The 26,644-nt window shown below is 44.5% G+C and overlaps 1 protein-coding gene across 5 annotated transcripts; it reads right to left on the minus strand.

Moving 5' to 3' along the window:
• Positions 1-442: 442 nt before the first annotated feature.
• Positions 443-26,164, minus strand: nsd2 (nuclear receptor binding SET domain protein 2). Of its 5 annotated transcripts, XM_049596452.1 has the most exons (23): positions 25,938-26,164; positions 25,804-25,853; positions 23,693-24,327; positions 23,021-23,189; positions 22,764-22,930; positions 20,530-20,970; positions 19,902-20,118; positions 17,249-17,355; positions 16,994-17,102; positions 16,710-16,825; positions 16,218-16,307; positions 15,607-15,733; positions 14,490-14,690; positions 11,699-11,878; positions 10,861-11,017; positions 10,558-10,760; positions 9,531-9,634; positions 9,117-9,386; positions 5,486-5,602; positions 5,008-5,149; positions 4,809-4,915; positions 4,439-4,637; positions 443-3,762 (listed from the first exon to the last, which is right to left on the minus strand). In XM_049596452.1, exons 3-23 carry the CDS (start codon positions 24,296-24,298, stop codon positions 3,437-3,439), a joined length of 4,155 nt encoding a protein of 1,384 aa, XP_049452409.1. In that variant the 5' UTR covers positions 24,299-24,327; positions 25,804-25,853; positions 25,938-26,164; the 3' UTR covers positions 443-3,436. The 5 variants fall into 5 exon arrangements, with proteins under 5 accessions (XP_049452409.1, XP_049452411.1, XP_049452407.1 ...); XM_049596454.1 differs by lacking the exon at positions 25,938-26,164 and having other exon boundaries at positions 22,764-22,927; positions 25,804-25,927; XM_049596450.1 differs by lacking the exon at positions 25,938-26,164 and having other exon boundaries at positions 25,804-25,927.
• Between the last annotated feature and the right edge of the window lie 480 nt (positions 26,165-26,644).

The following is a 26,644-nucleotide window of genomic DNA, read 5'->3' on the forward strand; positions in this document are numbered from 1 at the left end:
GGGAGTTTCGGCTACCGGCAGACTGCTGAGACAGGGTCAGAGGATCACCTGGCTCGAACAGAGAGTCGTACAAGTCGTCGGAGTTTGACTCGGACAGGTTGACTTGCAACACATGATCCATCGGTGAGTACGCACAAAAAACACACTTGCTGAGATAACCTATGTAGGGTCGCCAATGTTCGAGAGATCTGCGAGGCCTGTGGTAGAGCTGTGCTGGTATATATATATGTTAGTCAGGTGATTAGAGGAGTGGTTGAGGCGTGGTGCTGCTCCTGAACCTAAGTTAAACAATTAACTCCATGTATTTCAAACAGAAGAAACCAGTTAAAAAACGACTGAGTTTAAAAGTTGACATGACGGACTGACATACTGATGGACTGAAGTCACGGCGTCTTCACACGAGGTAACTCTCAGTGTGATGAGAATAAAGTTCAGACACTGATCCATGTTTGGTCACTTTTTATTGCACGATTCAACAGACGTGAGATCCTGCACAAAAGTGTTTCAGCACTGCATCAAGAAAAAAAACAAAAAACAAACACAACGTCAGAGTGACTGTATGATATTTACAATAGATGCATCACTATTACCACTTATACATTATGTACATATTAGTCTCTGGTTTACTATGACAGTAGTTACAGAATTAAACGTTACACTTGAGCTCTACAGGAAGTTACAGTGCTTACAAAGACAACTGGCTGGACTACATTCACTCAACACAAGTCAAAGTTAGGAGACACACAAAGTCCAAAATACTCGTACGACACTCGTTGCACCTCTGGACGTGTCCCGTTCACACGCCCTGGGAAAAATCAAAACTCTAAAAAAAATAAAAAAGGTGCTGTTAGAAAACAAAATGGCCTCCCGATGTGTCTGTACAACTTTAATCTGTTCTCTTAAGAGATGTTTTACAGGAAGTTAGACGAAGCACCGATGGCGGCTCTCAAAGATAAAATGGCCGCCTGTTTGAAGAGATTCAGATTCCACCATCAAACATTTTTATGATGTCAGATATTAAATAAAAGAAGAAAAACTGTCTTCAGAGACTGATGACATCATCATCATCATCATCATCAGAGACTTAAATACGAAATCTGAAACTATGAGCAGTGTTTACCAGGTGTCGAAGACAAACAGCAACAGGTTTGGTTTCGTTTTGCTCAACAAACCAACAGGAAGACGTTTCAAAGCTCCTCGTATAGCGAGACCAAGTCCCTCCACTTCCTGTGTCGGCCATGACAGAATATCTTCATCAGTTAACAACATTAAAGCCAAATTTTCTGATCCTGTTTGAATTGAGCCAAAAATCACGTTTGTTCATTTCAGAATAATTTTGTGAGTCAACAAAGTCGCAGTTTTTAGAAGATTCTTAAGGTCGTATAGGTGACGTCAGTGTCTGGTTCCAGAACGCGCTCACACGGGCGACGAGCGTCTCGCTTGTTGTTTTGCTTCACAGCTGATTTCAGACGAGTCTCTGGATGAAACACGTGAGGTACTGTGACGCTACATTTGTGCGTGGAACAGACAAAGTTACTGAGCTGCTGCTGGTGATGATGTTTATCTTGTAAGGCGTGTTTCACTGAGTGGTTTCATACTGATCGTCATGGTAACAACACGAACCTGCGACACACTTTACTGACATTGACAAATATCATACGTGTAATTTCTGGCACAGTTCAAATAGGATCAATAATAAAAGGAGGGACTTTGCCCCTGTATGGTGGCCACTTTGGGACATGTTAGACTGTCAGGCTCAGATCTGATTTTTAATGGTGAAGATTTTAGAGGAACGTTTGTTTGTCAGTGTCTCAGCTGCTGAGATGCACACCGTTATATTCTACTGAGGGTGTGTGTTGGGCTCCAGCAGGAGGGTGGAGGACGGAGGAGGAGTTTACCGTCCTCCTACTGCTGACATCAGGTGACACTGACATGAAGAAGGAGCAGCGGCTGCTGGAGTTTGGTACAAAAGATTAGAGTGTGCACCGTTAAGCCACGCTAAGGTCCACTTAGTGTCCAGACATGCATGGATAGTGACATTCACTTCACACAGGCCGAGGCAGGAACTACGACTCAGCTCTCAGCGTTACGCTTTAAGTACAGCTGAGGTTTAAGGAGTGCAGCCCGAGCTCACAGCCCGCCGAGAGCATTTAAGTCCTGAAATGTACTGCAGTCCTTCTCTTAACCTTCCCCGTGTTGTTTCATGTCAAGTACTGACATGACAGACTGACCACAGTGGGAATGACAGGATGCTAGCCTGCGTGCTGTTAGCCTGCGTGCCGTTAGCCTGCGTGCTGTTAGCCTGCGTGCCGTTAGCCTGCGTGCTGTTAGCCTGCGTGCCGTTAGCCTGCGTGCCGTTAGCCTGTATTAAAGGACGCAGTTTGAGACTAAAAACCTCCTGAGGATTAAAACAGCTGAGACGACAATCAGTGAATTTAACATCGATAAAAAGTCAACAGAATCTGAATCATTCAAACATAAAACATTTTTGCACCTCAGATTTCAGAAGAAAAATAACTGAATAGCATCTTAAAGGTTTCGACTCAACATGTAGAAAATCGTTCGTATTCCTTCATTCGTCTGATTTAGCGTGGAGCAGAGAGCTTGTAAGAGCTGTAACCTCCCAGTAGTGTTTGTACGTCAGTCGGCTCTCTGGTTAGTACTTCCTGTAAGCGCTCGCTCTGTGGACAGGCAGGTAGATTAACGGTTTGTGGCGCCATCGTTCAGCATCCTGATACCCAAGAAAAAAACAAAGACGAAGAAATAAGTCGAGTCTAAAGAGTAAAACTGAGCTAAAATAAAACAGGATGTAAAACAAACGTCTACAGTTAACGTAACCTACGGCTACGACACACACGAGTAACAAGGCCAACCCACAGCGTCCCGCCGCTCCGTATTCCATCTGCCATATATATTCTATATATAAAAATAAAAGCTCCATTTGGCACCTGTCTGATGTCATAACTCCAGTAATCATAATTTGGTCTTTGATATACACATATATAGATACAGCTATAAAACTCTGATGTTCAAGATCATCCATGTTGAGTGACGGGAGGGGGCGGGGCTTAGAGATTCAAGTTAGCAGGCGGTGACGCTGCTGCTCAGGTAAACTTCAGCTGGTTTCAGACAGAACCAAGGCAGCAGAAGCTTCCTGACCTGCACCGCGCTCGCTGTGCTGCTTTGTGCTTTACCACAGATGGTTGGCCTCAGTGCAGACAAGTTAAAAAATAAACCTGAAAATCTTTAAAATAAAAATCAGAACGGTCTGAGCGGCGAGCGTGTGAGAGATCAGCGGCTTTCCCTGATGAACATGTACAGTGCTTGGATTTTGGCGGTCTTGGAGACGTTATGACGAGGGGGTTTTGTGTGTTCATGAAACAGGTGTCAGAGTCTGGTTTGGTGTGTGGGCTCTCTGAGGGGTCAAAGGTCACTTTCAGGCCTCTGCTGCTTTCCTCTTGGAGCCTTTAGTTTTGGCCTCGGCTCCGTCTGCCTTCCTGGAGCCTTTAGGTGGACGGCCGCAGATGGCGGCAGTAGTGGCGGTGGTTGTCGTGGCGGTGATCTCCGAGGTGACGCCCTGATCCGGGTTGTCCGTTCCCTCCAGCTCGTCGTGCTCCAGACAACAGAGCTGTCCTGTGGGGGGCCATGGACGCAGCGCCCCCTCCTGGTGAGCCTTGCAGAAGGAGTTGGGGCAGAGCTGACAGAACGCCTCAGAGTTCTTCCCGCAGACGTCACAGTGGTGCCAGGGGCAGTCCCAGCGACCTGCGGACCACACCACGCACAGTCACAGCTGATCTCAAGTCACAGAACACACGGTGACAGAAACTCAAACACACGACAGAGTAGAGACGTCAACTCCTGTCCAGTTTTCTACGACCCGACATCAGACAGACAGACAGACAGACAGACAGACAGACACAGACCAAGACAGACACAGACCAAGACAGAGACAGACAGACCAAGAGAGAGACAGACAGACAGACAGACAGACAGACAGACTCTCCTGTGACAGACTGTATTAAATGATCTTTTAGTATCGTCTCATATCGATCACAGACCTCTAAATCACATCGTATCAGAATCGTATCCTGGCAGACTTTGTAATATCGAACAACATCATATCTTCTTCCAAAGAATCGACATAATATCTCATCATGATGAAGCTGATGATTTACACCTCTCGTGTCAGACACACCCAGCTGATCACGGTTTTTGTTTAAACATGTGACGAGGTCGCAGTGAGGATGTGTTAGAGCAAAGAGGACGATTCTGCAGCCAGAGCTCAAAGTCTATTTATTAACACCAACTAGCATTTAGCATTGTGGCACTGATCAGTGTGTCATCTCATGCTGCGTCTCTATTGGTTGGTTAGTATGCGTAGGTGTTAACAGCAGCCACACTGTCAGAGTTTTACTCATCAACAATCATCATTTCTTACCGAAGGGTCTCTTGGTGAGGTTGAGGCAGGACAGGTGATAAGCTTTGGTGCACGTCTTCTTTCCACAGATCACCAGCTGTCCTCCGTCTCCGCAGCGGAAACAGTCGTCATCAGACTTTTTCTTGCCCTCACTTTTCCTCCTCTTATATTTCCTCTTCAGTCTCTTCCCTTTGGGCTCGGCTGTTTGGCCGTTAGAGTTCTGCAGAGGAGACGATGGGATGAAGTGATTAAATCTATTCAGCTCAGCTTATTTTTCATCAACTCAGAATCTGTGAACACATGTCTGCTTCAGTTCATGTAACGTATGTTTTCACACGGAATCTGGAACCTTCTGTAACTATGAACACACAGCTCTGATTCTGAAGCTCACCTTCGGCCGATCACCCAGAAAGCCGCTGCAGTTTGGAGCGCCGCAGCGACAGACGGTCTTCTCGTTCCCGAGGCAGTCCAGGTTGTAATTAAAGGTCAGCTCTGTCCCTGAAATACAAAAATAAAAAACACATTTCTTGTTGTAATTATTCTTCCAACAGGCGAAGGACACGTGCAGACGAAGCTCTGATCAGTCTCACCTGCTGGGATGTCACAGACAGCGAACAGGCCGACTCGTGTGTCACCGTTCACCGTCCACTTCTGTGTCTCACAGTTGGGCTGACAGCTGTGGTTCATAAAGCGAGAATAGTTTCCCTTCGGACCGGCGTCGATGATCCGGTCCTAAAAAACATCCAGACATTCAGAGTAAAGTCACGGCTTCATCATCTGTAGTTTGTTTCTTTATCTAACACTCTTTAACAGACGTCTTTACAGGAACCAGCTACTCAGACCTGGCGTCAGACCTGGTCTCTGACCTGGCGTCAGACTTGCAGCTGAGGCTGGATGTGTAGTATTAACGACTGTAATGTTACAGGTGTCTGTCATGTAACATTCCCAATGTAATACCTTTGTGTTTCTGTGGCTCTCAGTGGAAATGGAGCTGCTGTGGAGGAAACAGCACCCTGACACACTGCGGAGCGGAAACAAAGAAGGTCCAACGTTCTGTTCGGCACTGACCTTGTCGATGGTGAGCATGTAGAAATCAGTGATGTTGTTCTCCTGGGCGTACTTGATCCTCGCCCTGCACTCCTCCTCGTCTATCAGCTCTCCGATGTACTCGTTGACAAACTCGCCCTGATGAGACACAGACCAGAGACATCTTGATACGAGACACATCCTGAGACGATCAAGGATCACCAGTGATCTGGATGTTTTATTACAACAGACAGCTACATGTATCGGCTACAGTGAGAGCCTACACCGTAACCTACGCCTTAGCCTGACGTGCACCTCCCCATAAATGTAACTCCACAGCGTCACAGTGCCGCAGACCTCCTGTCTGTCTCTGTGAGCTGAAACCATTTCCCTCAGTGGAAACAAAGATTTGATTTACTTTAATTTCACAGATAAGAAACAATAAATTGTGAAGACAATAAAGCCTCCACACACTGTGTGTGATTTATCCTGGCTGAAATATGAGCAGAGGAAATCTCTGCTAGCTGCTAGGCTAATGTATACAATGTAAAATGCCATAGGCTTGTGCTAATAACGTTAGCATGTTGTATTTGTGGGGAAAATGTGTCCAGATAAAGACAAGTGTTTGTCTGTGAATGCTGCGAGTTATAGTGAAGCTGATTGGTGTGTTTACTGTGCATTTACCGTGTGTTTACTGTGTGTTTACTGTGTGTTATGTGTTTACTGTGTGTTATAATGTGTGTTTCCTGTGTGTTTCCTGTGAGCTGTGTGTTTGTTTACTGTGTTGTGTGTTTCCTGTGAGTTGTGTGTTTACTGTGTGTTTACTGTGTTGTGTGTTTACTGTGTGTTATAATGTGTTTACTGTGTGTTATGTGTATTTACCATGTGTTTGTTTATGTGTTTACTGTGTTGTGTGTTTACTGTGTGTTATAATGTGTGTTTACTGTGTGTTTACTGTGTGTTTACTGTGTGTTGTGTGTTTACTGTGTGTTATACTGTGTGTTTACTGTGTGTTATGTGTGTTTACTGTGTGTTATACTGTGTGTTTACTGTGTGTTATAATGTGTGTTTACTGTTTTTTATAATGTGTGTTTGCTGTGTTATAATGTGTGTTTACTGTGTGTTATACTGTGTGTTTACTGTGTGTTATGTGTGTTTACTGTGTGTTATACTGTGTGTTTACTGTGTGTTATACTGTGTGTTATAATGTGTGTTATACTGTGTGTTTACTGTGTGTTGTGTGTTTACTGTGTGTTATACTGTGTGTTTACTGTGTGTTATGTGTGTTTACTGTGTGTTATACTGTGTGTTTACTGTGTGTTATAATGTGTGTTTACTGTTTTTTATAATGTGTGTTTGCTGTGTTATAATGTGTGTTTACTGTGTGTTATACTGTGTGTTGTGTGTTTACTGTGTGTTATACTGTGTGTTTACTGTGTGTTATGTGTGTTTACTGTGTGTTATACTGTGTGTTTACTGTGTGTTATAATGTGTGTTTACTGTGTGTTATGTGTGTTTACTGTGTGTTATACTGTGTGTTTACTGTGTGTTATAATGTGTGTTTACTGTGTGTTATAATGTGTGTTTACTGTGTGTTATACTGTGTGTTTACTGTGTGTTATACTGTGTGTTTACTGTGTGTTATAATGTGTGTTTACTGTGTGTTATACTGTGTGTTTACTGTGTGTTATAATGTGTGTTTACTGTGTGTTATGTGTGTTTACTGTTTTTTATAATGTGTGTTTGCTGTGTTATAATGTGTGTTTACTGTGCGTTTACCGTGTGTTTACTGTGTGTTATGTGTTTACTGTGTGTTATAATGTGTGTTTACTGTGTGTTATGTGTTTACTGTGTGTTATAATGTGTGTTTACTGTGCGTTTACCGTGTGTTTACTGTGTGTTATGTGTTTACTGTGTGTTATAATGTGTGTTTCCTGTGTGTTTCCTGTGAGCTGTGTGTTTGTTTACTGTGTTGTGTGTTTCCTGTGAGTTGTGTGTTTACTGTGTGTTTACTGTGTTGTGTGTTTACTGTGTGTTATGTGTGTTTACTGTGTGTTATACTGTGTGTTTACTGTGTGTTATAATGTGTGTTTACTGTTTTTTATAATGTGTGTTTGCTGTGTTATAATGTGTGTTTGCTGTGTTATAATGTGTGTTTACTGTGTGTTATACTGTGTGTTGTGTGTTATACTGTGTGTTGTGTGTTATACTGTGTGTTATACTGTGTGTTTACTGTGTGTTATGTGTGTTTACTGTGTGTTATACTGTGTGTTTACTGTGTGTTATAATGTGTGTTTACTGTGTGTTATAATGTGTGTTTGCTGTGTTATAATGTGTGTTTACTGTGTGTTATACTGTGTGTTATAATGTGTGTTATACTGTGTGTTATAATGTGTGTTATACTGTGTGTTATAATGTGTGTTTACTGTGTGTTATACTGTGTGTTATGTGTGTTATACTGTGTGTTATAATGTGTGTTTACTGTGTGTTATACTGTGTGTTATGTGTGTTTACTGTGTGTTATAATGTGTGTTTACTGTGTGTTATAATGTGTGTTTACTGTGTGTTTACTGTGTGTTATAATGTGTGTTTACTGTGTGTTATACTGTGTGTTATGTGTGTTATACTGTGTGTTATAATGTGTGTTATACTGTGTGTTATAATGTGTGTTTACTGTGTGTTATACTGTGTGTTATGTGTGTTATACTGTGTGTTATAATGTGTGTTTACTGTGTGTTATACTGTGTGTTATGTGTGTTTACTGTGTGTTATAATGTGTGTTTACTGTGTGTTATAATGTGTGTTTACTGTGTGTTATAATGTGTGTTTACTGTGTGTTATACTGTGTGTTATGTGTGTTTACTGTGTGTTATGTGTGTTTACTGTGTGTTATACTGTGTGTTTGATATATGTTTAACTAAACTTTACAGAAACTCTGCTGCTGACTAGTGTTTTGGAGGCTTAACTGCAGAGTGACACAGAAACACCACCACACAGGCATAAATGCTCATGACGGTGTAGATGACATGCGTAGCATCTGCTGCACAAGTATAAATCCTGCTTAGCTCATCACACTCTGTGTAGATGAGCTGCCAAAAGTGCTAACTCCACTAAAAATACCAGAATTATTTATGTACAACATTTAAAGTACAGCACGAATGACACAAGATTTCTGAGGCTGATATCAGTATCTGACATTTACAAAAAAGGAAAATATAAAACAACAACACTGTATTAACCAACATTAACTACACTTCCTTAAATTATTTTTAACATAACTCTGATGGCAAATACTGGAACAGTGAAACTGATTGAAAACATCTTTGACAATTCTGTGCTTCAATTTCTTCTTTCATTTACTGGCTGACACATAACCTGATGTCAATATACACCTGCAATGAGCCAATACTGACCTGGTAATTTACGTACTTTCAAATGACTCAAACGTGGATTTGAACAAAAACAAAGAGGCCATAAATTATTATCCAGTTTATACATGTGCTTGTGCTCAGGCAGAAAAACATTAAATCAACCCTCATTACAACCAAAACATAACTATCAAAGTCTTCTACTTTTCACAGCTCATTTCAAAACAAAACAACCATTGATGAACGAATGAATCTTTCCTGACAGTGTGTGTATTTGAAGGAGACATTGTCTTGTTGTTTTTTACCTTCTTGACATCCCGCAGAGAGATCAGGCCCCAGCCCTTGCCGGGCGTCTTGATGATCTTGGTCTCGGGGTAGAGACGCTTGGTGAAGTCCTGGTTACAGCAGCGCTCGCCGCTGGGACACACCTGAGGGTGGCACTCATACTGCAGCATGCGGTTCAGACACTCGGACTCAAAGCCACACGGCCTCTCGTCCGTCAGCTTGCAGTTACACTTGGGGATCTCAGAGATGTCTGCGGTGTACACCTGAACTTTACCGAAGGGTTTGTTGACCTGAAGCAGCGAAGAATAAAAAGATTTAAAACATCGGTAACAGAAATAACCACGTGTTCTTTAAAATAAACTCATGTGTTTTAACTGCACACTCAGGTTTGTATCTTAGAAATAAACACAGAGACAAAAGCAAAGATTTCACACCTTGATGAATTTGTAAGGAGGCGGCTTCCTGCTGTTCTCTTGTGCCTCCTTGGCCTCTCGTTTCAATTTTATCTCCTTGAATCGAGCTTCAGCCTCCAACAGAGCTGAGGAAACAACACATGTAGAGGATCGTTAGATTTCATTTCACCTGTGGAAACATTCTTATGAACACTGAGCTGAAGATGATAATCAACAACAGCTGATATGAGGTCACAGGTGCAGTTTGAAAACTGCTCCAAACCATCTTTTCTCTATTTGGTAGAAATATTAACGCTATAAACTCCTGATACCAGTTTGACAAAGCTCCCTTTACATGTATCAGTAAAACAGTTTCTGTCACTGTGTGTAGCAGCTCTGGTTAGGACCAGTTTAAAGGCCACGACACACCAAGCTGACTGTCAGCGAGCGTCTGTCGCCCCCGTCGGCGCAGTGTGTCCTGCAACGTTGCCCCTCGTTGACTTTTTTTTTACATGTTGAATCAGCATTGGTGATGTCAGAGCTCGTCAGTGAATGAAATCACTTTGTCAGCTGAGCTCAGGTGAGGAGCAGAGGAGCGTCAGTGAGTAAAGGAGGAGCTAAAGTCCAGAGGGAGTGAGACCAAACCAACTTGTTCCATGAGGTCAGATTATTTTTCTCTTTAGCAGAAACGTTTCCTGATGGTTTGTGTTATTGTTCACTGGTGCACAGTAAATATGCTCTGATTGTGTTGTTAATGTGCTAACTGGCTAACTAGCATCAAGACGCTCTTCCTGTTTCCCTTTTTGAATGATGGATACAGACGACCGCTGTCTGCTGCTGTGGAGAGTCATTTCCTCTCAGCAGGAGCAGAACATATGTGATGGTTGGCCATTGGCTCGAGTCTTTGTGGTGTGTTCAGGTGCAACTTTTGGCTGAGACTCTGATGTGGGGCGATGTTACAGGGGGTCTTCATCACCACTGGTTCTCTGAAGTTGTTTTGGTGTGTTTTAACCTTTCATAATAAAACTGCCTAAGACGTGTATTTCTATTACAAAGCCGAGATCGTCACCATTCTTGAAGACTTTTCCGATGCCGGTCCTCTGGTGTTTGCTGCCTCTGTCACCCTCCATATATGGAAACACTCGGCCCTGGTGGGTCCAGAAATAATCCTTGGAGCCAAAGAAGAAGACTGGGAACTCTCCGATCTCATGGCGAAGGTGCTGGATGTTGGTGGGGATGTTTCTGGGGTGGTGGATCTCTGCAGGCCACCATCTGAGGAGGATACGGGGCAGGAGAAGGAGGAGTCTGGGTCACAACATAGAACAACAACAAACACAAACGCTTGGCTCAAACACAGAAGCGTTTCTCTGACCTGTACGTTCCCAGTTTGACCCAGATGATGTCTCTGTATTTGGGTTTCTTTCCGGCCCGGCAGTCGTTGCAGAACCAGCTCCCATCAGGCATGGCGATGTTCAGGCAGTCGGGGTGAAAAGCTGCAGGACAGGACTCGCAGCAGAGCAGCCGCCCGCCTGCAACACAACAACAACTTCAATGTTTAGTTACGAGTCAGCAGCAGTAAAAGTGCAGGGAGAGCTCCATCTTAGAGCTGAGTCATCTGTATGGGGTGATCAAACAAACACAAGGAAACGTTTAGTCCAATAAACAGCCGAACACTCTCATCACACTCCACCCACACACTGCTGTTGTTGTTGTGTGTGTTTGTTGTGAAGCTGAGAGGATTCATGGGTGTGGCTGGTACCAGTGACTCATTTAGCAGTGAAGCCAAAACTTAAATCATAAAGTCAGTACTGACACTAAAGATTTAACCAAACTTCTGCTGGTCAGAGCTTTGACATGTTTCAGGAGCAGCTTGATTTCTGGGTTTCACAATCATCATTACAAACTATAACAACATCCTGAGGGAGACCCTGTGAAGAGGAGTCTGAAAATACGAGGCCAGTTTCTCATTATGGATCTTGTTCAGAGAAAATGTTGTTGTGATATGAATTAAGTTGGAGTTCCACACTGTGCGTATCCACGATGACACAAAGAGGAAAATGAAGAAAATAAATTCATACTACGATTCAGGACAAGTACCAAAGTCTTTTACCGATCATGTGGACATATAATGCTGTTATTTCTTTAAAAAAACAAACAAAAAAGGACGTACGTGGCCTCTTTGTAGAAGAAGAGAGGAAATGGCGACAAACCTTTGGAGCAGACAAAGCACCAGCTGACGTTGACGTGACTGTGGTGGCTGTAGCCCTTCTTGGCGTTGAAGTGGTTGGTGCAGATGATGGCGGTGTTGGTGATCATCTCGCTGCCAGCAGCCACACAAGGGTCGCCGACATGGTATGCCACAGGGCAGCGCAGGCAACGCATCAACCTGCCTACAGTACGGGGAGACAAACACCAGGTTAGACAGATGGAGGTCAGTCACACAGACACGTGACCAAACATGTCTGATGTAGTGATGTCATAATGTAGTGACGCTGTGGGAAGTTGTCTCTAATGTTTAAACTGGTCCCATCCAAGCAGCGACCTCCGAGGCTGAAACAGGAAGTTAAACCCTGCAGTTCCTCTAATGTCCACTAGAGTGCATCCCCACAGACCTCCATGTTCGCATGTAGAAAGCAACATGTTTACAGCATGTTTACATGTTTGGTGTCTGGAGATCATTTCAACATTTGTATGGCGCTCACCTGTTTACATTTAATTAAGGCTACACATCAAAAGGAAGGGGGCGGGGCTTCTTTCAGTGACAGGCTGTCTGCTGATAATTTCCTCATCCTCCACCCCTCGCTCCTCCACAGCTCCGCCCTCTCACCCAAATGTGGTCACTTCTGGCACCAAAAACCAAGATGGCTCAAGGCTCCAAAGCCAGGCCTGCAGAAAGTGCACCGAGCTCTGAAGCAAATTTTCGTAGTGGCCAAACAGTGGTACTGGGGTCTATCACATGACGCCCTGCTGCCCAAAAAGACGTCTAGTTTGCCTCCTCTACGGGCTGCACAGTGCGGAGGCAGTGTCGATCATCCCCAGATCATCCGGGTCATTTTATGGGCAGCAGTTCAACCATTTTGGCTTCATGCACCACTGAGCAATTCTCACAGTAATGAACGGGGCTCCACGTTTGTCGCTGTATCCAGGTCTCTTTAGGGGCCGTGCACGTGCCACAGTTGTTTGCGCCCTCAAATTCATTGTTTTTAATGTAAACATGCAGCAGGCATGCTCAAAGGACAGAGTGATGCTGTCGTGGCAGCACGCTCTCCCGAGCACCTATTATCCAGGGAGCAACGGCTGCACCCTGAGATAAACTAAGTTCAACTTCTGGAAAACAGCAGCACACACCACGTCATGTGACAAGGACCAGCCAATCACAGCTGACAGATCTTTCCTTCTTCAGTAAATATCAGTCTGTGATAAATATGGAGAAGTTGATCATATTAGTGCAGAGCTGCCAGTGTCAAATCTGTCCCACAGACAAACAGGAAGTTGATCAGCTCTGACCTCAGGGTTTCAGGTAAATAGGCTGTGATACTGATCTTGTTATTGTCACTTAGCAACCTCAGACACAACCTGCCTCCGTGCTCTTGACAGTTGGCACAGAAAAGGCACAAGAGTAGTGCCCAGCGCCCAACCTCCTGTCTTCCAGGCAGAAAGAGACGCAGCATGTGTACGGCCCCTTATACATCCATGTTCACTGTGGGCACGTCCATTATTTCTACAGTCTACGGTCCCATCTGTCACAAGCTGTAATGGAGGATACATTTACACGGTCATCACATCACATGCTGTTATCTCATCTCATCATATGCGTCCAAAGAAAAAAAGGAGAATTTGTTTTTACTAGGGCTGTCAATCTTCCCCCAAAATCAGACTTGAATTTTTAATGTTTTTTATGTTAAAATTTTTTATATTTTTTGTGTTATAATGATGTTATTTTAATATTTTGCAACACTTGCACAAGTGAGCGTCTCCGGCTGCGCAGCGGTGTCGGTACTGACACCGCTGCGCAGCCGCAGATGTGTTGCTCCTCCTCACTTCAAGTTGTTGTCATTAACTTTTAACCTGCAAAGGTGGCAGTGCTGCAACATTGTAGGAATTTATGAAACCCCTTGTGAACATTTCAATAGTTACACATTAAAACAATATTTATTTGCAATTACTCTATTGAACGACCCCGAAGCATGAGCAAACGGGCTGTCACTTCGGATCAAAGAGATGCGCCTTGTCACTGTCAGTGCAGGGCTGACAGGTCACCCTCCGCTGAGAAGAGAGAGAGGAGATGGATTGTAGGTCTGTGTGTAAACGGGGCTTCTCTGACAGTCACGTATTTCCCCAAAAAACATCTCTTACATACAGCTGCCTGTATGTAACCATCATTATCAGATTCTGCCAACTCTGAAGAGTCCAGAACAGAGCTCCACCCGATCCTTCAGAGTCCAGGACAGAGCTCCACCTGATCCTTCAGAGTCCAGGACAGAGCTCCACCTGATCCTTCAGAGTCCAGGACAGAGCTCCACCTGATCCTTCAGAGTCCAGGACAGAGCTCCACCTGATCCTGCATAGAGTCCAGGACAGAGCTCCACCTGATCCTTCAGAGTCCCGGACAGAGCTCCACCTGATCCTTCAGAGTCCAGGACAGAGCTCCACCTGATCCTGCATAGAGTCCAGGACAGAGCTCCACCTGATCCTGCATAGAGTCCAGGACAGAGCTCCACCTGATCCTTCAGAGTCCAGGACAGAGCTCCACCTGATCCTTCACAGAGTAAAGGAAAGAGCTCCACCTGATCCTGCACAGAGTCCAGGACAGAGCTCCACCTGATCCTTCAGAGTCCAGGACAGAGCTCCAGTCTCAGGAGTAACATTCTGGGGTTTTCACAGATTTACATGGACAAACTTTTCAAACTCTTCTCTGACCTGAACCCTGAAAAATCTCCGTTTAAATGTGACGTAATCTCGACAGAACAAAGTGACCTCTGTGGTGTTGCTGAGCCTCACCTTTGGTAGACTTCTGCTTGGTGCGGCAGCCGTAGTGGCAGCTCAGACAGGTGTGGAGCGGACAGCGGAAGCCCTTGTTGTCGAACACAGTGAGAGGGTTGAGGCGGATGCATGCCTCGTGGTAAAACTTGCCGCAGTGTTGGACGTGGCAGCGGCGCACTGTGCCGTCTGACTGCTTACAGTTGAAACACGAGTGAATTCCTGAGGGGAGAAACAGAGCAGGAATCAGCAATGATTTAATAAAACCTCACTGACACAGTGACCGTCTGCTCTCACCCTTTCAACCTGCTGATAAAGTACACTAAAGGTGGTTTAACTGTCATCAGGGTCCAAAATCAACTTTTTCATCCAGTCAGATGGCTCATGATTGTTATAAACCAGCCACTTCATGTTTTTATTGTTTGGCTGGTGAGTGAAGCTCATCTACCAGTATCTGGCTGCTGCACTGGTCCTCAGACTGTGGTACGAGCACCACTGGGCTGGTTCCTTCTTATCTGTGTACATACGTGTATAAGAACTAGGGCAGGGCGACATTGACAAAAACTCATATCTGGGTGTTTTCAGGCTGGACGGTGACACACGATATCTGTCTGGGTGTTTTCTACATGTTCAGCTGCAGGTCAAAGTCACGTCTGAGACATCACGGGTACTTTTATTAAAACACACTGATTAAAATAAAATGTGAAGGCAAACCCAACTTGACACTTTGATATAAACAGTACTGTCTAAATCTTTATCTTTGTTGAAAATACATCGATATATTGTGCAGTCTTACACCGCCAAGCCTGAACGAAAACTAAAATAAATATGTCCTTCACGCTCACAGTATTTTACTGATGTTGGTCTCCAAGGTTCAAACAGAACTACACATAAAAGCTTTTAAATATGGTGCCTTTTGTTTCTGGACATATTCAGGGAGGGACCTGAAACTGGCTGAGCTGATTAATATATTCACACTGAAATCATTTTAGAAAACTGTATGTTTGTGTTGAACTGTTTTTGTGCTGCTTTTTTAACTGGCTGCTCTACCTGCTCATGTGACTTCAATTCACTGAACTGTAAAATAAAATACTGGGCTGATCGCTGCTCCCTGGACACAGCGTGACCTCCTGCTCACCTGTGCTGCACTCCTGACACAGCAGCTTCTCGTCAGGTTTGAATGACAGACCGAGACAGTGGAGGTGAAACATCCCACAACACTGGCCCTCACAGGGAACCAGGTCCTCACCGGCCTGCTCACACACCTGCACGAAAAACACACACACACACACAGAGGTTAGGAGGTTTCAGTGCAACTGATCAGAATGAAGTTTAAATATTAAAATGGATATTTTCATTATCATTTATTGAAACAAAGTATGAAACATCTCAAAAAGTACGATATCTGCTGAGCTGCACTGAACGCAAGTGGTACATCTCTATCTGTGCGTGTGTGTGCGCGCGCATGAGATAAAGACTGACAGAGTGAGACAAAGTGAGAGAAAGACAACAGATATGCATGTATGTGTGTGTGCGTTTGTGTCCCTCAGTGGCCTCGGAAAAAATGTCTACATTCCACAGATGATATAATATGGGGGCTCATGTGATGCAGCATGTTTATATAAACACGTCATCCTGATACATCAGTGTTTAGAAACTAAACTGCATTTCCCCCAAAATGTCCCCCATTTAATGAGCAGTTTGTTGTTTCATGTCAAATTAAGGAGACAGTAAAACTCTGAGACGTACCTGGCAGACGAACTCTTTCTTCCTCTCACCCTTCTTTGTCCCGTCTAAGCTGTCGCTCGGAGAATCAGGACGTCCTTCACTCCCAGAGCCCTGCAGAGAACAACACATGGTCAACTTTAAATAAATGAGACAATGGCAATACAACAACTTCATCTCCACACACTGTCCCCGTCTGCACCACAATTAACCATCAACTAAGTCCATTTATGTCCAACAGACCTGAGCCATTAAGGAAACTGTTCATCGGACTCTGCTCATTAAAGAGTTCTGCTCATGAAGTGGAAAACACACCACTTCTCTGGACTTCAATTGAAAATGAAATGTCCCTGTTATACCTAATAATATGACCGTTTACCTGCACAAGCAGGATTGATCTTAAAATAATCATTTAGCAACACTGAACTACAAAATAAGTATCCAAGATTTGTGGCTTTACAACTTTCTCATGTCAACTAGTGATTCTCAGATGGATGTGAGGTTGCACCCTCTCACCTCAGGATCAGAACACGGAGACGTCCGCCTCCTCTTTGCCTTGGAGGGCGTGGCCTGGTTCTCTCCAACATGCTTCCTTTTCCTCCTACGCTTTGGTTTGTCAGCGTCTTGGTCTTCTGTGAAAACAAAGTGTTTGGACGATGAAGACAGAGCGCGGCAGAGTCAAAACAAACAGTTCAGATGTTTTAGAGACACGAGCGAAGGAACCAATCACAGAGGGTTTAGATTTGATTTAAAAGAGAAGCCCTGCAGTGTTCTTCAACAGAGCCCAAGGAGATGGTTACCAGTGAGGAGAGATTTCTTCTTGGTCCGTCTCCTCTTGGTTTCAGTCACATCTTTATCAGCTCTCTTCCTTCTCCTCTGCTTCTTGTTTGTTCCCTCTGAGGTCGAGGCCTGTGAAGGTTTGAGAAAATCAAAATCTCATTACAAAGTCTTGTGTGTTTTAAAGACTGAACATCAGAACTAAAACAGACGGACATCATCTCAAACACTGCTTTCTGTAACATGTATGAACAGGTGCAGCTCTGTGTTGACCTCACCTCTTTTTCAGCATCTTTGCTGGTTTTACGTCTCCGTTTGGGCTGCTGAACGGTGTCTGCAGCGGCGTCTGTTGGTGGCCTTTTAGACATCTTGCTTTGCCTCTTGACTAAAAACATTAAAAATATATATTTCAAAGGTCAAACAGCCTCATTTGGTTCTGACTTAGACATTTTTATCTGCTGTTGATGAAGAGGAAACACTGACATTATTTTCAGGCAGCTTTTAGAGCAGCTTGATGATTCAGTTAAAAAGCTTTCTCCCAGTGTGAGCCAACGACCTGTCGGAGCTAAAGACAATATAAAAGGCCAAACTTAAATGTCACACTCAGCTTAAAGGGACAGTTCAGATCCTCTGACGTGGGGCTGAATGAGATCAAATACTTATCTATTACCTACTTATCTATTGTTCTGTAAAGCACTTTGAATTACTTTGTGTACGAATTGTGCTCTACAAATAAACTTGCCTTGCCTTACAGCAGATGGCAGTCGGCTCGCCACCAGTTTAGAGAAGCAGGCTGGAGTCTGACACAGAAACTAAGTAATGTGCTGCAGCAACATAACATATTAGCCACCTAAAAAAAACAAAAGCAATTTTCACACAGAGGTGGCGCTACAGAGCAGCTACGACGTCCATTCTTTACGCCTCCTTTGTATTTTTACACAGAACCAAACGATGGCAGCATCATGTGGCTCCAGTGTGTGATGTCAGACAGCATGATGACATCACAGAAGAGGCGTGACATGTAACACAGCAACGTCAGCCTGTAGTGTGGCACATAACATACATGTCAGCAGCTCTGGAGACAGAGACGTGAAGAACTTGAGCTGATGACAACTTCTTTCTAAACTTCATTCAGTATGGTGATGTCAGGAACGTGATTTATTTTATTGACATTTTAATTTTGTTTCCAGTGAGATATTAAGTTTATATTGTGACTTTGCTGTTTTAATATTACTGTTGCTGCTCTGGAAACATTTAGTTATTAAATATTCAGTTTAAATCCTGCGATGAATTTATTCTTTTTAAAAGAATAATTCCTTGTAAATGTGACACTGTTAGTTCTCTGAGAATCTCTTTCACATACTAGCAAAAACCAAAATGGAAATCGAATCGGGATCCCTTAAATCAAAATTGACTTGATTCAGGAAATCAGTGGCGATACCCAGCCCTATTTATTAGGTGTGTAAAATATGTTTTGCTGCTGCCTCTGTCCACAGCAGGACAATCTGAGCTAGGGTTGGGTTGGTTCTCGGTAATACCAATTCAGTCCGGTACTCCGTCTTGGACCGGGTCTTAATTTTTGAGACCGACCGGACCGCATACTCGGGCAGAACGTACGCAGAGCACACGCCGCGGAGGTCCGCCCAGGAAAAGTGGACGTCCACAAGCCCTGTGCGCGCAAAGCACAACCGCACGGACTTTGCTCCGCACACCAGTGTCACACAAAAGACTGTTCGGCATGTATTTTTCACATCGCGGGGATTTTTCACGGACATTTTTACACGTAGTCCGCTCCGCTTATAGTAAGCCTTAGAGTCTGTGAGCACCTGTGTCTGCCTCTTCACCAAGCGCACAGCAAGCAGGAGAGACAGGGGGGTGGGGCGGCGACTGAGCTAGGAAGTGCGAGTGCGCATGCGCCTCTACTGTAGCCTGGAGTTTGTTTAATAGTGACGGGGAGTCGATAAGGGCGGACAATTTAGTCTCGACAAAATCAAAGAATGCGCCACTATGGCAACACTTTGGCTTTGAGCCAGATGAAGGAGGCAACCCTTGTTTGCACTGATTGAGTAAGCTGCAAAATTTATTTGTAAGGAATAAAATAAACAACTTGTTACTGTCACTCTGTTGACCTAAGGTCGTTTTTATTTTAAATGAGTCAACTGTGCCCCCAAGTGGCGAAAATCCGGTATTACCAACCTGATGCGTTTTTTTTTTTTACAAAAACCGCACCGTTTTTTTTTTTCCCCTCATACCGACCCAACCCTAATCTGAGCTCCCACAGCTGTATGTCTGCATGCTTCTACCAACTGGAGGTGTGTCGACCGACACTGGATGGGTGCCGCACACACCCCGACTTCAAAAAGATCCAAACTAACCCTGTAGGTAAACTTCTTCTCCTAAATTTTAGCTCACTTAAATTAGACACCATCTTTCACTTTGTTAACAAGACAACAAAAGGCTCAGTTAAAGTTAAACGTGTTTAGAAACACACTGTTTGAGGATTATTAGTATCAGTTGTTGGTTCTGTCGTCAGGTATCTGTTTTTCTCCTTCGTTCTGACAGCCAGTAACATTTGGTCTTCTTAGTGATTTCTGTGTAAATTGAATTTTGGTGTAATGTGCCAACTTTAAAAAGCACCAAAACTATCAAACAGCATTCTGGGTAAATACTCTGCATGTGTACGCTTCAGTGCTCTCAGGGATAAAACCGCTCAGTTGGTTTCAGCAGTGTAACAACAAACATGTTCCCTCTTTATACAATCAGGAGGGAACTTTCTTAAATACACTGCTCATATGAAGTGATAAATTCCACAATAATCCAACCACCTCACTATTTACCGGCCACATGTGGCAGTTTGAAGCAGGACACTCCACAGAAACACATACCAGCCAGATTTAACCAGCGTGGCCTGAGTTTCAACTTTCAACCAACCTGGAACTGAAACTGGAAGTGAGATTGGTTCTGAAATATCGCCTGTCGAAGAAACCAGCTTTGATTTCCTTTTCTTCACGGGTTCAGAGGTATTGTCCGCTGCAGATTTCTTCCTCCTCCTCACGGTCTTTTTGGGAGACTGAGCCTGTCTGGGTCTCCTCTTCTTCTGAGGTGCGACTGATCCAGCTTCAACATCCGCTGCAGAAGTGGTGGGATCCTTCCAAACAAACACATTAAATGATGCCATCAACAAATGTAGAAGCTATTACAGCAATATATTATTAGACCTCTACGACTGTTTCCACTCCAAAATGCTCTCAGTATTTTCACACCTCTTTTTTGTTTCTATTGGAAGGTTAAAATATGAAGTCAGATGTGGGCTCATACGACTTTGCAATGTTGAAGCCTCTTCTTCACAACAGCAGCTGTAAAATCAGTGATGAGGTGCCAGGGTTATCTTGGACGGAAAATATTTGTCTTGCATTTTATTTCCACTTTACATGTTGTCTGAGACCTCTTCAGAATATGAAATATGTTACACCTATCACTGATACATTTCTCTGCTCCCCTCAAGTCTGCACAAACTAAAACCTTCCCCCGAGGGGACATTTGTGTGAGTTCTCCTGACCTGTGAGGGCGGCTGTGGATGTAGCATCTCTTTGGAAGACACTGTGCCCTTCAGTTGCTTCTTCGACAGGAAGTTATTTAGATGGCCTTTGCCCCTCCGCTGCCATACTCCCAAGCTGTGTTTCGTCCTGGGTGCTCGTGTCTTTTTCCCTATAGAAGTGCTGTCCTTGGACTGAGGGGCAGCTGTGGGATCGTCAGCGGGGCTCACCAGTGGAGAGGGAAGATCTGGGCTGAGTCTGGACTCTGTCTCCTGGTCCATTGCGCTGCCCTGTTCTGGCTTCAACTTCTCCAGGATGCGAGGGTTCAGGTGGGGCCCGTCCTCATCATACAGAAACGCGAAGTTGCCCATGCGCTCCTCCAGTGACATGCTGAGCGCCTCCTTGGCCTGAATGACGCCCATGTTCCACTGAGCTTGGAGTTTTCGGGGCACAGAGGGCGCCGTCTGCGTGGGACAGAGACAAGACAGAAAATACAAGTTAGAAAAGACGCGACACAGGAGTAGCCTTTAATCACTGTTCATAGTTTTCTCTTGGTAACAGCATTTGCTCCCTGGTTGAACACAAATGCTTGTTTGTGGGCCGAGGCTTCTGGTGTCCTGTGATTACCAGCGTTTGAACCAAGAAATCAGCTAAAGTCCATCATACATAAATTTCTGCGGTCATAATTATCCAGAGAACACAAACTTAAATTGTATTAAAACGGGCTGAAATTAAAATTTCCACATGTCCCTCTATTAAAAAAAAGACAAACGAATATTTTTTTCTGAAGTTTGGGAGAAACTGAGAAACAAGTTGATTTCATGTCAGCAGCACAGTACAATAAAATGTTATGAGCCAGACAGGCTAGGCCGACCCTCAGGATCGATATCGGGACTGATCCGTGCACATTTCTAAAATAATGAAAAGATCTCATCCTTTCATTACTATGCTGTGTTTTGTCTCAGCCTGATGGTTCTGGAGCTCCTCTCTGCACTGCAGCATGTCGCTGAATAAGCCACTGAAAATTAACTTGGAGTGAAAAATTAATTGGCCACAGACCTGCAGCATTTGGGTCAAGGAGCTCATGATAAAACAAGCTGTGTGAGATAAACAGCTGTGTTATTTTGAGGTGTCATGAGCTATTTAGCCGAATCATTTAAGTTGGGATGCACAACAATATTGGCACATCATGGTAACAGCCCATAGCAGCTTTGAAATGAACTCTCAGAATCGTCCAACATGCTTTTTCTTATTCAGCACAATGAATGAATATCACAGACACTGAACAGTGTTTCATGTCTCCATCTGCTGGTGGGCCGTCACCATCAGCGTCTGTAGGTATAATATGATGTTAACTTACTACAGAAGAGACTTGATGAAGATCACTAATATTAGGCAGGGAAAGTGGATATATCAGTTATTGGTCAAATAAGTTGTTACATATCAGCATATCAAATCCAATATCATGCACCCCTACATTTAAGAAACGTTTACTGCACCTGGGATCAGAGCCTCTATTGAAAGATAGCAGACATTAAAAGACTCAGATCAGGACATTGTTTTATTTTATCTGAGAACATGAGGGCCTGAAGCTGAAGGACGTTCTCTGTTCATATGTTGCCCCGGTGAACAGAGGCTGGCCTCATATTTATCTGTTTTTAAAATAGTGGTATTATGCACAGGAGTCTATTGAAAGGACTTATACGCTTCAGTAGTCTATTTTCAATAAATGAATATTATAAATTTACACACCCTGATGATGTTATTCTTTATGCAGCCTGGCTGTTGATTGTTTATGAGCTCAGTAAACACAGGTAATATTTGACATGAGTTTCTCTGGGACATTGATATCTTCCAGGATACGTGGAGCAGCACCAGAAACCCTGCTGTGGGCAGCATTTAAAATACATGATGACATATTGATCAGCAGCATGTGACAGCTGTGTAGAAGCTCTGATAACAAACACACACAGTACCTGTGTACAGATTTATTTCCTTCTGGTTTGTTGGTGCTGAGAAAACTGGTTTAAAGTGTGACTTGACCGGCTGCTCATACATTTCCTCCTTTTTCATTTGATATATTTCAGCCCAACTTTATAGAAATTTAATGAAAAAGAGAACTCTGCATAAAACATTTTAAGGAAGTGCAACTTTTTAATGTTGCAAGGCTCCTGAGCAAAGTCTGTCCAAACAACAGCACACCACATCCTCCACAGGCCGATGCGCTGTAGTCACACAGGAGAAGAAGCTGAATTACCTTTTTGTGGACGACACGGGAGGCCGGCTGCTTGTTGCCCTGGCTGAGCTCCTGGTATTGATCCTCTCCAGTGAAGGGCACCATGTTCTTCTCAAAGATGTAGCCTCTCTCCGGAGCGTCTCCAAAATACTGCACATGGTAAAGTGGACCCGACCTGCTGTTGACTGCTAAAGACAAGAATGAACAATGGAATTAAATAACAGAGTAAAAACACAGAGTCTTTAACTTTTCAACACTAACTAGAGACTGAACCTCACCTTTCTGTTTCTGTTTGAAGTGATTGTTGAACTCCGGGTCTGTGGTCACCATGCAAGGCCACCAGGGGTATCCGGACACTTTGGTCCAAACCAAATCCCCAACAGAGAAACGGACGAGGGGAGGGGACTCTTCTGCAGCCTCCTCCGTCAGCTCTGGGATGAGATCAGGCTGGAGAGGAGAACAAACAATCAGCCAACCAGCAGATAAAAACAGAAACTAATCAAGCTTCTGACAGTGAGACTTTCCCCACGCGCTATTTCAGACACACATTTGCATCACTACCAGTGTTTCACACCTGTAAATATTGGCTAACAATTATACAACACACTGTGGTGAACTCTCTGCAGCCGTGCAGCTTTAAAGACTCACGAATGTTCTGTTTCCCACATTTTTAAGCTTTGTGGAAATGTAATTTAAACTGAGCAATAATAAAGTATGTGAGCAACAAATCAACTTTTATATCTGTTAGGTCAACATTCAGTGTGGACCAGAGGCCCGGTGCTGTGTGGTGACATTCATACACTGTGTGTGGTGCTTTTCTAAACATAACTGCAGCACATCACTGGGTTAATGTTTGTCTTTAAAACCAGTATAAGCTGGACACAGTGCAGTTCATATATGGGAGCAAATAAAACTCTTTTGTTTCTTAAGAGTAGGAATAAAAGTAAAACCTCCTCAGCTGCTTCACGTCCATCTCCATCATCCGTCAGGTCAGGAGACTCCACAGGGACAGCAGAGGAACCCAGGTTTGGTTTGTTTACTCTTCCCTTCCTCTTCTTCACGTCCTGTCTCTTCTCTGGTTCAGATACTGGACCTTCGGTGGCCGTCACTAAACTGGTCCCGTTGGCACAGCATGGCTCAAACAGCGGCTGCTGGACCACCTGAGGTATTGTCACCTGCAGTTCATGTTCAGTGTGAGGAGAGCAGTTGTGCTGATGTGTGCCGTTTGTAGCAGGGGCCTCGGCGCCCTTCAGCATCGGAAGCTCCGGAGCACAAAGCTTCGGCAGCATGTCCTGGTCTCCGTTCAGCACGAGGGAGGTGAGGTCTTTGAGCCTCTCGTGGCTGTGGTTGTTGTGACTGTGGCCAGCCATCTTCTGAAGGACGCCTTCCTGTAGTGCGGCGGCCAGCTGGGCAGTGGCTTTGTCTATGAGCAGAGCAGGGTCACTGCTCATGTCCCCCCCACCTTTCCGAACACTGAGGGACTCTGGCGGCTGCTTCATGCTGATCGGGCTGGCTGGTTCGGGCATTGAAGGCAGGGAGCTACCTTTGCTGTCCATCCCATCTAAGCCCCTCCAGGCTCACTGAGCTGCAGGACAAGACGAACACTTGTTATTCCACAGGTTCCTTAAGGACACACTCTCTCTCTCTCACACACACACACACACATACACACACACCTTCATCCTGCCAGTGTGTAAAATGGCATTCTGGGATATGAATCCTATGAGCATAACGTTACACATTTTACAAAATGGCACTCAGTTGCTGCAGCGGAGCATGAACAGGGAGCTCGGAGGCGACAGAGAAAACTGCACCTGTCACGGAATGTTCGCGCCGCGCAGTTTTTACACCGTTTTATCAGAAAGTCAAAGGACTGGATGGACAAAAGTCGGAAGCGACAACACGCCTGATTAGTGAAGGAATACTGACGCCTCAGTGAGATCAGACATGATCACAACTCATGTGAACGAGGTCAAGGCAAACACATTCTCCATTAAGTCACATCCACGCACATGCACAGAGACCGCAGGGCGGGCGGAAAACCTCTTACCGCGACAATGTTGAGTTGTCCCGGAGGAGCAGGAGCTAGCAGCTAGCTGCAGGCTGAGGCTGAGCCGTGTGGAGAATGCAGGAGGCTGGCTGCGGCTCCACCGCATGAGGCGAATGCCCAATGAGTGGGTGGCTCGCTGTGCCGCGTAACCACCGCATCACCGGCAAGAAAAGCCGCGGAAATGGAAGCAGCTGACAAGACGGAGGATCGTTAATGCTGCTGGAGAGCGAATAATTCATGGAACTCAATGTTTCCCACCTCAGTCACAAGCTAACACGTTACACTGCAGTTTGAGTTAACGTTGCATGGTAACGGTCAGTAACGTAACACTAGTGGTAACGTGACGGCAGGACAGCTGTCTCGCTAACGCGAGCGTTTTAATTAACCGCTACAGTAAACTAACGTTAACGTGTTCCCGTTAGCCGACGTCAAATAACGTCTGTGTCCAGCAGTCTCACTATCATGTCATACATTAGCCGGGCTCCGACTAATACCTGAAGCGGAAGCCACGATGTGGGAATGTCATGGATCAAGGCGGACGAGCATTATCCCGCACCGTACAACCGCATCTCTGACAGTGTTACAGTCAGCCATTACACCGCATTCCAGCAAATAGTCCGAGCCGCCACCCAAAAGCTCAGTGCAGCCATCTTACAAACGTCCAATCCCGATTAAAGCTAACACGTCAAGAAAGAAATAAGCGGCAGTGCGGCGGGTGATGGCGGCCGTGTTTAAACTGCTCGGTTTCACTGATAAACTCCGTTTGCAGGCGCCATGACAGCTCGTTTCAAAAGAGCTAACTGTCCTAGCCAAAGCTAGCCAGCGTAGCACTGTAGCCCATTCAAACTCCACTGCCCTTAGCATAGCCAGCTAACTAGCCTAGCCGCTAAGAGCGCATCTCGGTAAAATGGATGGTCGGAGCGAGCAAGTGTACCTTGAGAAAAACGGCTCCGCAGGCGCAAATCTTTAATAACATGTGTGTAACATGAAAGAGCGTCTGTCGGGACTCACCTGTAGGATGTGCTCTCTGCGGTTAAAGCGAGAAAATGTCCGTATTCATCCTGAAACACAAGATTTCATTCAAGACGAATCAAAAGCTTGCGGGAAACTCAAACTCTCCGACAATCAGCGCGAAAAATACTCACTTCCGATTGGTCGGGAACAGAACGAGGCTCCAACCGGTCCTTTCAAAAAACCAACCGTAGGAAGTGACTGACCCGGTGTGTCCGGTGTGTCCGGTGGACGTCCCGGCCGTCCTCACACCGTCTTTATACAGTCTGTCTTTAATCGGTCATGTGTTACAATCACTTCATGTGTGTTCACCATGTAACGACCTGTGAACGTCATTATTAGGGACTGTTCGACACTTGCCAGGGAGGCTGGGTGTGACGTGTGCATGACGTACACATGACTTATTAGATGTTTAAAACTGACTTTTTGATGTTAAAGTTAAAAGCTGGAGATGAAAAAAGCCTCAGTTTTTAATTCATGTCGTTCATGCAAACACTTTGTTTTTATTTTTTAAATAAGACATAGGTGTTTTTTTTAAATGTATTTATTCATTTTGCTGGAGTGTTACTTTATTTTTTATCATCATATATTTTTGCACCACCCCTCACCCGCTCATAGATAACAAACAGTCCCAGTGGTTCTCAAACGGTCTGCCATGATGCCAGTCCAGGTGTGCCGTGATACCAGTCCAGGTGTGCCGTGATGCCAGTCCAGGTGTGCCGTGGGATTTTGTGATAGCCGCACATTGTTACTGTAATATTCAACTGGACCTAAACAAAAAAGTTATAAATTCATTTGTACTTGACTGTATCATTATGTTGTGTGCAGGCATCTTCTAATA

Source organism: Epinephelus fuscoguttatus, linkage group LG14, assembly GCF_011397635.1.
Source record: "Epinephelus fuscoguttatus linkage group LG14, E.fuscoguttatus.final_Chr_v1".
Classification (NCBI taxonomy): domain Eukaryota; kingdom Metazoa; phylum Chordata; class Actinopteri; order Perciformes; family Serranidae; genus Epinephelus; species Epinephelus fuscoguttatus.

Bases quoted from the DNA above. Each gene is read 5' to 3' on its own strand.
- nsd2 (XM_049596452.1), bottom strand. From the start codon at position 24,298: ATGGACAGCAAAGGTAGCTCCCTGCCTTCAATGCCCGAACCAGCCAGC. The intron at 11,879-14,489 runs GTGAGGCTCAGC...CCCGTACTGTAG, and splicing joins CAAGCAGAAGTCTACCAAAG to GCAGGTTGATGCGTTGCCTG. The intron at 3,763-4,438 runs GTAAGAAATGAT...TGTGGTCCGCAG, and splicing joins CCTCACCAAGAGACCCTTCG to GTCGCTGGGACTGCCCCTGG.